The sequence below is a fragment of the Planococcus citri genome, chromosome 2 (genome assembly GCF_950023065.1).
Source record: "Planococcus citri chromosome 2, ihPlaCitr1.1, whole genome shotgun sequence".
NCBI lineage: Eukaryota > Metazoa > Arthropoda > Insecta > Hemiptera > Pseudococcidae > Planococcus > Planococcus citri.
In genome coordinates this window covers 43,330,062-43,344,649 of record NC_088678.1, presented here as the reverse complement: position 1 = coordinate 43,344,649, position 14,588 = coordinate 43,330,062, and the positions used below count along the sequence as shown (strand labels likewise).

General features: G+C 31.9%; 4 protein-coding genes across 10 annotated transcripts in view; 3 read left to right on the top strand and 1 right to left on the bottom strand.

Moving 5' to 3' along the window:
• Positions 1-32: 32 nt before the first annotated feature.
• Naglu (N-acetyl-alpha-glucosaminidase) lies at positions 33-3,081 on the top strand. Its single transcript, XM_065350394.1, has 2 exons — positions 33-287; positions 415-3,081. The coding sequence occupies exon 2, from the start codon at positions 484-486 to the stop codon at positions 2,713-2,715; it is 2,232 nt and encodes a 743-aa protein (XP_065206466.1). The 5' UTR covers positions 33-287; positions 415-483; the 3' UTR covers positions 2,716-3,081.
• A 1,600-nt stretch (positions 3,082-4,681) lies between these two features.
• On the top strand, positions 4,682-5,910 carry LOC135835906 (dolichol-phosphate mannosyltransferase subunit 1-like). The gene has a single exon (XM_065350405.1). The coding sequence runs from the start codon at positions 4,896-4,898 to the stop codon at positions 5,610-5,612; it is 717 nt and encodes a 238-aa protein (XP_065206477.1). The 5' UTR covers positions 4,682-4,895; the 3' UTR covers positions 5,613-5,910.
• An 82-nt stretch (positions 5,911-5,992) lies between these two features.
• Positions 5,993-10,607, top strand: LOC135835904 (ATP-dependent RNA helicase DDX18-like). The gene is made up of 9 exons (XM_065350396.1): positions 5,993-6,362; positions 6,939-7,196; positions 7,289-7,453; positions 7,544-7,708; positions 7,844-7,987; positions 8,137-8,300; positions 8,403-8,546; positions 8,791-8,988; positions 9,084-10,607. Exons 1-9 carry the CDS (start codon positions 6,311-6,313, stop codon positions 9,267-9,269), a joined length of 1,476 nt encoding a protein of 491 aa, XP_065206468.1. The 5' UTR covers positions 5,993-6,310; the 3' UTR covers positions 9,270-10,607.
• Positions 10,533-14,588, bottom strand: part of LOC135835905 (guanine nucleotide-binding protein G(q) subunit alpha) — a 49,323-nt gene continuing 45,267 nt past the window's right edge. For 3 of the 7 annotated variants that reach the window (XM_065350404.1, XM_065350401.1, XM_065350397.1), the window contains 2 exons: positions 12,376-12,479; positions 10,533-10,883 (listed from right to left, as the gene is read on the bottom strand). In XM_065350404.1, coding sequence (XP_065206476.1) covers positions 12,397-12,479 — 83 coding nt within the window. In that variant the 3' untranslated portion in view covers positions 10,533-10,883; positions 12,376-12,396. Of the gene's footprint in view, positions 10,884-12,371; positions 12,480-14,588 lie in introns of those variants that run through there. The other 4 variants (XM_065350403.1, XM_065350402.1, XM_065350399.1 and 1 more) reach the window with 2 other exon arrangements.

The following is a 14,588-nucleotide window of genomic DNA, read 5'->3' as shown; positions in this document are numbered from 1 at the left end:
TACATCTGTTTGCAAAATAGAGCCAGGAAACGTGTTTTTTCTCATACCTATTTAAATACCTATTTACTCTTATCAGCTGTTATCATGCGGTTTTTTAAACTTTTTTTGTTTTTTTTCCTCAACTTTTTAATAAAAGTTCAACCTTCAAAGTTTCAAATTGATTTCCATAAATTTGTTTATCCCTTTTTCAGTTGTCATCTGCCATTTCGTTCGCGAAAACCGTGAATTTATTCACATCTATTGCTTCTTTTACATGTTGATTTGTTGAAATATTGAACTTAAATCAGGTACTTTTTTTTTTGAATTATTTTTAAATTTTATTTCTATTTGATTTTTAAAATTATTTACCTATTTCATCAAATTTGATATTTGATTCGCATAATTTCTTGGTATTTTTTCATATTATGCTTTTAGATGTGGTTCACAGTTCACTCATCGTATTCTCATTAGCGAAACCGAAATATTGTTAATACTTAACCCGAAATGAGAAATATTATTTTATTTTTGTTCTCCATCGTATCATTACTTTGTTGGAACTCCTGCTCGAGTTTTGAAGAATTTACGGAACATAAAATTCAGAAAAATGCCGTCGATGGTCTAATTAAACGCCTAATAGGCGAAGAAAAAAGCAAACTGTTCAATATAACCATACACAAGCAAAACGTCGCCAAAAAAGACACATTTTCTGTAAACAAAATCCAGAATATAATTCAAATTTCAGCAACTAGTGGTGTAGCTGCAGCCTACGGTTTTCATTATTATTTAAAAAATTATTGCAAAGCTCACGTATCCTGGGACTACGACCAACTGAAAATACCAACGATATTACCAGACGTCGACGTAGGCCTAATATCGATGGATAAATTTCGTTACTATCAAAACGTCGTCGTTTACAGCTACAGTTACGCGTGGTGGACATGGGAAAGATGGGAACGTGAAATAGATTGGATGGCTTTGAATGGTATGAACCTAGCTCTAGCTTTTACCGGACAAGAGACGATCTGGTTAAATATTTATAAACAAATGAACATGACGCAGAATGAAATAAACGAGCATTTTTCCGGATCGTGGTTTCTAGCGTGGAATAGAATGGGTAATCTGCGTGGTTGGGGAGGAAATTTGACGAAAAAATGGCACGAGAATTCGCTCGATTTACAAAGAAAAATTCTTAAAAGAATGAGATCTCTAGGCATTATACCTATCTTACCGGCGTTTTGTGGTCATTTGCCTAGAGCCTTTGAGCGATTATATCCTCACGTTAGGATGACCAAGTTACTTCCTTGGGTTCATTTTGAAGATGAATATTGTTGCCCTTTTTTATTAGATCCGAAAGAAAAACTATTTCGAGAATTGGGTGAAAAATTCATGTTCGAGCTCAAAAAACAGTTCGGACTGACACATTATTACAACTGCGATACGTTTAACGAAATGATTAATCCTTTCGAGGATGTTAAAAATTTATCCACGTTTTCCTCGGCGGTTTTCGATGCTATGGTGAAAGTGGATGAGAACGCGACTTGGATTTTACAAGGATGGCTGTTCGTTGATAATGAAACGTATTGGACCAGAGAAAGGGCTCAAAATTACCTTTCAGGCGTTCCAAATGACCGAATGATTGTTTTAGATTTACAATCAGAAACTGCTCCGCAATACTTGCGTTTAAATTCATACTTCGGTAAACCTTTCATCTGGTGTATGTTGCATAATTTTGGTGGAAATCTCGGAATGCATGGGTCATTTGATATAGTTAATGAAAGAGTAATTGAAGCTCGAAATGCACCCAATAGTACCATGATAGGTACCGGAATCACTCCTGAAGGTATCAATCAAAATTACGTGATTTATGATTTCATGACAGAATCATCATGGCGTAATAGCACTATCGATACTGACGAATGGGTTGAAAAGTACAGCGAGAGACGCTATGTTTTGAATAATAATAATTTAAAATTCGCTTGGAAATTATTGAAAAATAGCGTTTATAATTACAAACTTCCAGAGAGATTACACGGAAGTGGGTATATTGTGTGCAGGAGACCATCCCTTCGTTTGAAACCTTTAATTTGGTATAATGTTAGCGATGTTTTGAACGCTTGGGATTTATTTTTGAACACCTCTAATGTTGTAAAATACGAAGAATTGAATGATAATTATCTATACGATTTAATCGATGTTACCAGACAAGCTTTACAATTACTTTTTGATCAAACTTACCTAACATTAATGGATAATTATTCTAAACGAGATATAAACCTATTTGAAGACACAGCGAGACAATTATTAGAAATTCTAGTCGATTTTGAAAGAATACTTTCTACAAACAGTAAATTCATGTTAGGAGCTTGGCTCAATAGTATCGAAGTATCGGCAATGAATTCTTCTTTAGATGTTCAGTCTTCAATTAATTATGCCAAAAATCAAATTACGTTGTGGGGTCCAAAAGGAGAAATATTGGATTACGCAACTAGGCAATGGAGCGGCGTTGTGATAGATTATTATTACCCTAGATGGGCGTTATTTTTTCATTATTTATCAATTAGTATTAGAACGAAGACAAAATTCAACAAGAAAAAGTTCAACGATATAGTTTTTGAAGCGGTTGAAGATCCGTTTTGTAAGAGTAATAAAACTTATCCGGTGAAGCCCGAGTCGGATACGTTGAGTATTGCGAAAATAATTCATGTAAAATGGAGAAACCTTTTCAAAATAATTTAAAATTGAAATTTTTTACATTTCTAAATTGTTGATTGTTTTTTATATATTTTTATTTTTGTACCTACCTAATCGTAAAAATAATTTTGTTAGTAATGTTTTTTTCTTCAAATTTTGAAAATTGTTTGCTTGTTTTTTTCTTTCATAATATTCAAATTCAAATGCTCTAAAAAAAAAAAGTCAACCGGAAGCTGTAAATGTTGGATCTATAATTCCAACCAATTTCCAAGTCGAGTCAAAAGTTTCTGAAACCTGTGTTATTATTGCTATTCTATCGTCGTTTTAATTGATTAATGATTATACTCAATGTTCATTAAAACATTAAGTTTTAAAAAATAAAACCGTGTCAATAAAATTATTACCTATCTACTTGTATTTATTTCTTCTTCAATTTTATGTTTTTTCATTTCAGGAGCTTTAAAATTTCAACATTTTTTGATTCGGACATTTTTTCGTTTTTGTAAAGAAGGGTCATGGAAAAATATTTTCTTGTTTAATTGCATACTACGTAGAAGAACTACCTACGATATAAGCTGAACAGGAACTGAAAGTTTAAAGCTGAGATTCAAAATCCAAAAGCTCTTCAATTTTTAAAACAAAGACGTGAAGTATGTAATCTGTAGGACTAGGATTTTTATGATAATGCTTTTTTTTTGTAGCAACACCCTATATGGCATAAATATATTTTCTTTGCGTTTCATTCCATTCTGAGGCGAATGGTGAAAGTTGATAGTGCTTTTTTTGGCTTTTTTTTGGTGTAAATGCTTTTAAATGCTTATTTTGGACCAAAAAGGCGAAAATTTTGCTTTTTTGGGGCCTTTTTTCGTCGTTAGTGCTTTTTTTGGTGAAAAATTGGTAAAATTGAAGAAATTAGTTCCAAAAATACAAAAATTTATCAACTTTTTGCACATTTTTGAAACCAAAAAAAATTGTTGAAAAAAGATTAGCTCAAAAAAACAAGGAAGGAAAAACTGAAAAATAACAGATTCAGTTTTCATTTTTCAATTTTTATTTTATTTTATTTATTTTTTTAATTTTTAGTTTCAGTTTTTTTCTTTTTTTTTTATTTTCTTCTTTTCGTTCATTTTGGTTCAAGTTGTACATATATATAAGGGAGGTATCTTGCTGGGTTTGAAAAAACCTTCATTTTGATATGTAACATGGTAGGATTTGATAGTGCTTTTTTTTGCTTTTTTCTTACATTTTTATTGCTTTTTTATAGCGCTTAAAACGTGTTTGATAGCGCTTAAAAATCCTAGCCCTAGTAATCTGAAAAGTGAAAAGAAAAATAAATCTGAATGATGGGTAGGTTGATGATGAAAATCGAAAGCTAAAGTCAAAAGTTTAATTTTTCAATATAAAAGCTGACTAAGGTAAAAGTAGAAGCTTCTGTATCCGTGATTTCGATTTGGCGATTCATAATTTTCATTTTATTCAGCAAAAAAATGATTGAATAATGAATATTGATGAAAAATTGAAAATAAAATATGATGATCGATAAGTTGCCTATCGTCAGGGATTTCCAGCCAATCATCGATTGGCTTTTGGCTATCAGCTTTTAGCTTGATTTTCATTAGCTTAAATAAAGCTGGCTATTGGCTGGAAAAATTTCATTGGCTGGCGATTGGCTGGCTTTTAGCTTAAAAAACAAAAATACATGTGACCCCTCAAAATACTCGTTATGAATGAGGTGTAGACGATTGTTAAAAAGGACAATTTCATTTCTGTGGTGTCAGTGAGTGTAAGGCGTGAGTCGCGAGTGAAAAAAAATAAAATATGAGAAAAAAATTTTTAAAAATTGAAAAATTTTGAAAATTTTTTCCAAGTTCATTAGCTTTTGGCTATTAGCTATTGGCTGGCAATTTTTCATTAAGCTAGCTTTTGGCTATTGGCTTAAATACCATTGGCTTGCATCAGCTATTGGCTTTTGGCTTTTAGCTATTGGCTGGCTGGAAATCCCTGCCTATCGTTCGCCTAATTTTATTTTATTTCAATATCGGCAGGCAGCAGCGCTCCCTACATTCGCCATCTTACACTGCAAAACAACAACATTGCGTTATCAATCACCGATTAATTATCACAAAAACACAAAAATAATTCAAACTACACGTATTACATTTTATAAACTTTCGCGATTTCTCGTCAAATAATGCATTCGATTTCCCCGTAAGTAAAAATCCAGTATGTCTTCTAAATACTCGATTCTACTACCAACCTACAACGAAAAAGAAAACCTGCCAATAATAGTATGGATGATCGTGAAGTACATGACAGCCAACGACTACAGCTTTGAAATAATCATCATCGACGACGGTAGCCCAGATGGAACTCTCGAAGTGGCCAAAAAATTACAAAAAATCTACGGCGAAGATATCATCGTGCTTCGACCTCGTAAGGAAAAACTCGGCCTGGGTACAGCTTACAAACACGGTATAAAACACGCCACCGGAAACTTCATCATAATCATGGACGCTGATTTATCTCATCATCCAAAATACATTCCTCAATTCATCGCTAAACAACAAACCGACAACGCTGATATTGTAACCGGTACCAGGTACGTCGGCAACGGTGGCGTCAACGGTTGGGATTTTCGTCGAAAGTTGATCAGTTGTGGCGCTAATTTTCTTACCCAGTTTCTACTTCGACCCGGAGTATCCGATCTCACCGGAAGTTTTCGATTATACAAGAAGCCCGTTTTGGAGAAACTGATACAAAATTGCGTCTCGAAGGGATACGTTTTTCAAATGGAGATGATCGTTAGAGCTAGACAGAATAATTATACTATTAGTGAAGTACCTATCGCTTTCGTTGATCGATTATACGGCGAATCGAAGCTCGGAGCTTCGGAAATCGTGCAATTTGTTAAAGGACTGTTGTATTTATTCGCTACTACTTAATACGTAAGGTATGTGTTCAGTGCATTTTTCTTTTGTATTCAATTTGTAATATTATAATCGTTTTTATAATGGGTATTCTTTTCTGTCATTCGACGCCTATCGTGTAAGTACTGCTGATTTGATAAAATTAATAAGTTCTATCAATACGTACATAAATTCAGTGCGTCTTTCTTTTGTATTTAATTGTAATATGTATTGTAACGTTTGTATTTTGTTTTTTCGTTATTTAACGCCTATAGTGTAGGTATGGCTGAAGTGCTAATTCCGTAATTCGATGAAATAAAGAAATTCTATCGTACTAGTTTTCATGTGCTTTTATTTTATGATTAAAATAATTACGTAAAAAAATAACAAGAGTAAGAAGGTGGGCTAGAAATTATTTACACGATAAATAAATAATACGTATATCTACATACTACTCAAACAGCTGCAGAAGTCTACTGGTGGAGGCGGGTAGCCGTCGCTGGAGCTGGAATGAAGAAATAAGCCGAACCGAAAAGAAAGGGCCCAAAACTAAAGCAACAATTCGCTACACTTCACACTAAATTTCTAGCATTTGTTATGGTTTTATACTTCGTTTAGACTAAAGAGTCAGGTGTACGTTCGCTTGATTCATTTCATAATCGTTTCATTCTCTTTGTCGGAGAAAAAGTTATAGAATTTTAGGTGAAAAAGAGTAGCAGAGATAAAATACAAAAATGTCGAAATCTACATTATTGGAAAATATAGAAATACCGGAAACACAATTCTGTAAGTAAATATGATTCCAATTACTTATTACATACTTCTATGTACCTACCTATTTATAAATATATGTATAGCTGTTTTCCTATATGTTCTAACACAACTTTTCCTGAAAAAAAAATGTCGTAGAATCATTCTATAGTAGGTATAGCAGCTAAGAACAGGATTGCAATTCTCTAGTTTCATCTCATGAGACATCATGAATGATGCTTAACTGATGAGATAAAACTGAAGATTGGTCACTGTCCAGTAAAGCAATGGTCAGCTTTAAGAATCGTTTCCAGCTTTCTATTAATTCTATTAATAAATTTTATTCGTGAAGTTCATACTTACCTATTTCTTTCTATAAAATAAGTCACTTGAGACTTGAAATTTTTTTCTGTGATTCAACTGAAAGTCTCAAATAATATTATGGAGTAAGTGCTAAAGTTGATTTTTAAATGGGTACCTACCTATGGAGACCTCAATTGAATGCAATTGAAATAATGGGAGAACATACACTTTTCCAACTCAGCTGAGGCTAAACAGTAAACACTTGAAAATATTTTTAGTTAATATTATTATGCATTTTTTTTTTTTTAGGTTCTAATGCAGAATCGTTCATAACGCGGGAACAGTTACTTGGCAATTTGAAAAATAAAGTTTCCGAAAGCTTATTGAAAGATATTAATGATTTCAATCTAACAATAATGCCAGATTTTCAAGCGCAAGCCATTCGATACCTTCAAAAAAACTATAACATAGTTATATCTACGAGGAGTAGTTGGAACATGCAATTAGCAGTTGCATTAGAATTACTTGAGTCGTTTTTTATAACCCAGTGTACCAGGGAAAATCGGGGTCAGCATTTTTCATTTTTGAATATTTTTTCACTATATGTAACCTACGAGTAAATCTTACAGATGTTTTTCATTTTACTTTTTCCAATTTAGATTACGTTTGCTTGAACCTTTCCTGTACTAGGGACAGCTACCAAACAATGCTTATTCCTCCTGAAAAAAGGATACAGTCAGAGTATCCTTACTCCAGTGGAAAGTGGAAGAATTGTAATTTATGGTGGAGAGCGACAATCAACATTGCATCTCGAAGTAAAAGAAGTAGGTAGAATGTCGTCTAAAGTTCATCTATAAATAGGTCATTTTTGTCACAACATTTTATTTCTTATTTGTTTCCTTTGTTTTTTCTAGAGCCATTAAACTATGCGCGCCTCTCTGGAAGAGTGCCTTACTCACTTAAAGACCGTTTGCGAACATTGCCACCTGAATCATTTTGTTTAGTCGCCGTTGAAGCTGATCTTTCCAAAGATTCGTTCACAAGAACGCTGCTTAAAGAAATTTTCGCTCTTCTGCCCAGTAATTTTATTTTATTACCTATATACCTAATAATGATTTTCATCGTTTACTTTAGATTAATCACTACCTACTTACCTAGCTGTATTCTCTCTTAATCAAGTGATATGTACTCGCGCCTACTTCACTTTTTTTCAGGTGTATTCAGGCAATTTATCATTTTTAGCGTTGATGGCCAAGAACAGTACGTTCTCCGTATGGAACGCATGACATTGGAACGACAACGTGTACCTATTTATTTAGATATTCTTCAAGATATTACACACAAAAGCTTAGAAAGACGTATGTAATACCTTTTTTATTTTATTGCTGGATAAGTAAGTCTATGTTGTAATTTATTAGATTGTAATAAATAGGTAATATCCTTAATTTACACTGGATAATTCATTTTTCAGACTGTAGGTATATTCCATTCTTCTCCTTTCTTACAGGTTATATCGTCTGTCCATCAAATAAAAAAATGTTGTTATTGCTATCTTTTTTGAAGAAAAATATCAATAAGAAAATAATAGTCGTCTGTTGTTCAGTTTTCATGTTGCTTGCGTACAAAGGACTTATAACACGCCATATCCGTGCTCCACTCATGACCATCTCTGTGAGTTGAATTTTCAAATAAGCAGATAGGTTTTCTCTCTGCAGTAACTTACTCAAGTCAATACTAATGGTAATGGGTATGATAATTGATAACTGCGTTTAGGAAGGACAACAAAATGTAACTTCGAGATTTGCGCAAATCAAAAGAGGTATCTTATTATGCACACCAAAAACTGCCAGAGGATGGGATTTCCCTCGTGTCGACTGGGTCGTTCATCAGAGTCACGGTTTTTGTTGTTCCATCCTGGTGAGTTGTCTGTGTACTTTATTATTTCTCTTTCAAGAGACAAGTTGAAGGCTAGACACGCTAAGGGGAAGTCCACCTTCTCCAGATTAAATTAATGACTTCTCTAAAGAAATTTAATGAAAAAAGGGAAAAAATTACAATTTTACCTGTGGCATTTGCATCTTATATTTTCAGTTTTCATTGCTATACCTTATTATTAAGTAGGTATCTACGTCGGTATTTTAATCGTACGTGTTGCTTACAGAGTTATATTGATCAAATACGAAGTGTGCGTATTGTCAGACATGAACATTATATTAGTACAATCGGACAAGAATTATTTATACTGGCAACGGAAGAAGCTAACACCTGGTTGGAAACTCTGAAACAAACTCGGTTTATTTCAAACAAAAATGAGATTTCATGGGCCCCACATTTTTATGATAATTGGATCGCTTTTGTGGTAAGTTGTAAAATCATTAGCAAAACTAAAAAAAAAACACGCTATTTTAGGTAGGTAGATGCTTGACTAATTTTTTGTTTGTTTTATTTGGGTAGTTCGAAAATCCATTACAAGTTGACATTCTTTACAAATTCCAACTTTTGAGAGTTATCTTAAGATATTTTCGGCGAAGGTTACGTTGTACCAATTCAGCTACCTATTACTTGACTGAAAATTCAAAGACTGAAATCAACTCAGGAAACAGTTGTAAGCAAAACGTGTATAGAAGTATGAAGTTTTAGAAAATAAAAATAAGATTCCAAAATTTCACTGCATAATAGTAAGGCTGTACCCACCGTTCTCAATGAAGGTGACGAACTGAAGAACTTCTCTTCAATTTTATATGAAAGTATGTTAATTTAAGCAAGAGTCTAGAAATGAAATTGAAAATTGCTAGAGAAAAGCGAACTTTTGCTGGAGGCTCTAGATCGACTCGAAAATGCTGGCAAATGACAATCGATTTGGTGGAGGGGGATCGAATTTGGAAAGTAGACAAAGTTATGAAAAATTTGTAGCAAAATCAACGCTATTGAATTTTTTTGAAAATTTTCAATCTGTATAAAACATGAAAATTTCAAATAAGAGGTCTTTTTTTAACCCCTCCCCCATCGATTATCGCAATTTTCAAATCAACTACAAATAAATCTCGAAATAAGAAATCTTCATTTATTTTGTTTTATTTCAAAGATATTTTTAGACAATACATTATAAAAATTATTAACAGACAAATGGCAAAATATTTTATACTCGTAAAAAGCAATCTTGTACAAATAAATTATTACTAATTTAGAAAAAGAAAATGTACATATGACTTAGAAAGTTAATTATAATCTAGCTCGAGTAGAAGTAAAGACCAGTTGGTTTTTTAACCTGTCCTATGAAAGAGACCGGCTAAATATAATTTTTAAAATATTTTTATTTTCGTATTTTTATTAACATGTATAAATATATCATACATAATTTACATATAACGTATATTATCACAAATAATGATAGGAAATGGTCTAACGTGGAATTACCCTTTGAAAATCTAAACTGAAATTCCGTTTCTTCGTATAATTTTTCATCATTTTGAACGATAATAGAAAATAAAAAACAATTACAAGCATAGATACAATTTTTTATCAGCTGTTTTTTAAAATAAAATTATGAAAACAATTTAGACAAAAAAGTAATAATAAATAACCAGAAACAACGAAATAAACCAATTAAAAAAAGAAAAAAAACGCGTTTAAATATCAAATGAAAAATTAGAAATATATAAATAAACGAAAAAAAAAATAATAATAGAAGTGATCACCCAAAAAATAATAATAACATTTTATTAAATGGCAAATGATGACTACCGAGAGAGGAAATAAATGTCTTTTTTATTTTTATTAAATCTAAATTAAAATATTAAAACATTAATATTAAAAATAGGTACAAGAATTGTTCACATTTTGTACGCGTAAGAAAACATCGTTCTTAGTACTTGGCAAGAACCTGCACACATATATTCGCCATTTTTTTTTCATTTTTTCATTTTTTTATTCTCCCAGAGTTGATTTTTTGTTTGTTTTTTTTTTTTTACTTAATTTCCATCATTTTTCGATTCAATCGACACGCGCAATTTTACACGATACTTACAATTTTTTGGATTTTAATCACTATTTCGTTGAACACTCGGTAACCTTTATAAATCGCTTTTGCAACGCAAACGTGTTCTCTTGCCGCAACGTGAGTCTTTGAATACACATTATGGTTATCAATAGAAAATTTTTTTTCGTAACATTAAACTAAATTATATTCCTTGAGATTTGATTGCAGAATGGTGTCTTTTACAGCCGCAAAAACAAAACGTATGTTCTCAGTATCTAGACAAAAACGTTAAAAAATCAAATCAAACACGAAATTCGACTATTAAATAAAGTACAGTAGGTTCTAAAAGTCCACATGAGTGACTTTGTTTTTATTTTACATATAATGTATTGTATTATACTAACACGAGCGAAGATAGCGAAATGGGTCTACAGTGTTCGAATTTATTACGAGAGGAAAGAATAGAGATTAATAATTTTGAGCTCATAGATAGGGTGCTTCAAAAAGCACATTTTATTTTACAAAAAATTTAAAATACAAAAGGGTTGTCAGTTCTGTCTTCTCGCAAAAAAATAAAAATTACGTAAATCACTTCGCCATCTTCATTCTACTAAAAATTAAAAATAATGGTTAAAATTTATGAGACGTACTGTGTCACAAAAAAGCATTGAAATCCAACACCAATTCCAAAAACATCATGCAAATAGTAACTAAAATACCAACAAGTTCGTGTAATAGAAGCTTTTAAAAAAAAAAAAAAATGCAAGTTTATTCTTCACCATAATTATTTTAAGCTGAATGCAACAATGTAAAAAAATGCTGATGCATGTCTGAAAAATAGCTGAATCGATTCCATAGAATTTGATTTCTTTTCTTTTTTTTTTTTATGGAATTTGAATTTACACACACTCTTTCAAATATGAATGAAAAAACTCAAATAATAGTTCACCAGAAATTAATCTTTAGCCAGTTATACCTCAAATACGTATACAATCACGTTCTGAGGCTCAATTTTGATACCACTAAGAAAAATGGTACTTCTTGAAGCACAAATTTATAGAAAAATTGGTAAAATGCCAAAAATGTAGCAGGGAAGCAAAAACTAGAGAAATTTCTATAGTCTACTCGTAGTCACACTCGGACGAGCGAAAAAAAATGTATTTTGATCCCCAATTTTTCAAAAAAAAAAATATTCATTTTCGAATTCTAGGAATTTTTTAATTTGGTCTTCTTGCCACCATCGCAAGTAGCAATAGCATTCCATTCAGAGTAGGATACTCTGGATACTCAAAAAACCAGATAAAAATAGCATTAAGATTATTTCCTAGTCCCTATTTTTTTCAACCAGATCAGTTTTTGAATAAAATCAATAAAAACAGGATTTCAGAACCTCAGAGGGGAGAGAAAAAAAGTAGGGAAAAATTTCATGAACACCACTTTGCTCCTTTGATACGATACATTGAATATTATTTTTTTCCATTCACCCTTCCCTTGAAAAATTTGAATTTGTCCAGTGGGGATTTTTAAATCAATGGTTACCCATTTCAAACACAGATGAATCAACTGGTGTTATTTCCAATATACTGTTAAAAAATATCGCCCAATTTCCATTACTTTTTATTGGCAATAATGGACTTTTCTTCTACCCAATCTCCAAAGAAAAATTTATGGGATATGCTTGAATACTCTTTAATCTGAACTCGATTATATGTACATATTATAATGTTTCATTTACGAGTATAACACAGAAAAAAAACCTCCACTTACATAAATAATAATTTATTTTATTTAAGCTAAATTAAATTCTTTCAAAGCATTTTGCATAATTGTATCTTTGACGGCGCAAAACACAAGCTTAATGTTTTCAGTATCTGTAAAACGCCAATCGCAATCCCAAATCCACAAGCGTTAAGCAGCATACACGTATGTAATCATGCAAGAAATGAAAGAACAAAACAAAACAAACCAGTTGAACGCAAAGTATTTCAAAAAAGAAGAAAAATTTTAATTAGAATGGCTGAGCTGGACAAGATCTAAATATTTTAAAAATTGAATCTAAAAAATTTATAAGGTTCAGAATCCTGAATCGTACATCAGGATATATTTTTGAACCTAGATCTAAATTTTTCAGATCAAAACGTTTGTAGATTCAAAAACAATCATTTCATTTGAATTTTATTTGATTTCGTGCCAAATGAAAGCACATACCTACATACATACGTATTTTTTATTTTGAAATGACCAAAAAATATAAAGTTGGAATTTTCAGAAAAATTGATAATCGTTCAATCGACTTTTGGCGTTGAGAAATGTCCGGATTTCGTTAGCTAAAAAAATCATCACTTTCAGCTGATTTTCATGCAAAAATCTGGATTTGTAAAATGATTTTGTTTGACTTTTTGGAAAAATTATTACACCAATATTTTATTGAAGAATTCTAATACACAGAGGTGATGTCGAAATGGTATTTTTTTGGACCTGTTTTGACTCTTCAAGGCTCTTTTCTAGCGCTTTCCATCTATTGAAAAAAAATAATTTAACAAAACAGAATTTATAATTTTGTTAGAACAGGGTGTTCAAAAATTTTTGGAAAATAATTTTCTCCGATTTTTCCAGGTTTTCGAAAAAATTTTTCCAACTTTTACGAACCCTTAAACATTACATACAGTCATACACACAAAAATTAGTCCATGGTTAGTTTTAAAATGTTGCGATGATTAGGGCTAGAAAAAGATTCAGCCTTTTGCCTTTTCGCAACCTAATTTTTTGCATACCAGGGAGGCATTCCAACCGCGGCAAAAAAATTTTTGAACTGGACAGAGCTAAACTTAAATAACACACAAAAATAAATCATTCTGCCAAAATTTGAGGTGTTCGAGTGCGTTTTTAAATTTTTGATGAATTTTTGAAAATCAAGGACCATAATGACGAAAAAATCAAAATGTTACCACATTAACCTGGAAAGCTGAAAATTGGTACGTGCTCTATTTTCGAACCTCTGAATCGATTGGAAATGATTTTGAACCGTTTTGAGCAGTTCTAAGACCTCTAGCAGAATTTTGAAAGTTGAACTTTCTGCAAAATGTTACCCAATGAAGTTGGAAAGCTAAAATTTACTTAAAACGCTAATTTCACCATGCTGAGTCGCATTTTTCTGAAATCGATTTCCTCATTCCAAATTTTGGACATACTGCAAAAACGTTGAACTACTCGTAGAATTTGTTTCTGAATTTGAGAAAATCTGTCGTTTTCAAAATTTTAAAAAAATTACCATGCACGATTTTCGATTTTTTTTTGGAGGGGGAAAGGGACTTGAAATTGAATTGGATAGCTTATGTTTCCATTATTTTGAAAATAGATGATTAAGTAAAAGAACCTTATTTTGTTGATCGCAACGCCTTTCAATTTCTGAATTGGAAAAATTTTCAAAAAAAAATTAATCCGAGGTTCAATTCAAATTTTGAGAACGAGTATCAGCAAAGTAACCATATATCATCGATGAAAGTTCAATTTTTGGGAGGATCCAGATCCAATTTCTAGTAGATCTTGTCCAGTCTCGTAATACCTATAGTACATAAATCTAAAGCAACCAGTAAGTATTGCGACTAAATTACCGCATCAAGCCAAATTCATACAGGTAGCAAACTGAATACTAGGTAGGTATATTCTACAATTTCGTGTACAATACAAACGAGGATTTCAATTTCAACAAAAGCTCAAAAAAAGTGAAGGTGAAGGATTTGTCCAAATACATCCGCATTCTCAACAAATCTCTTCGAGCAAAGCACTCTCTTCGACTCATCGCGATGCCATAATACATAACTAATAATATAACACTTTTCCACGTCAAGATCCTCTTTCACTTTCCAGCCAACCTGCACATGATCGTCGTACTCGTTTACAACACACATAGCTCATACCTAGACCTACATACATATTATCACATAACCCCAGAAACGTGGTTAAGCGCCCATATACCT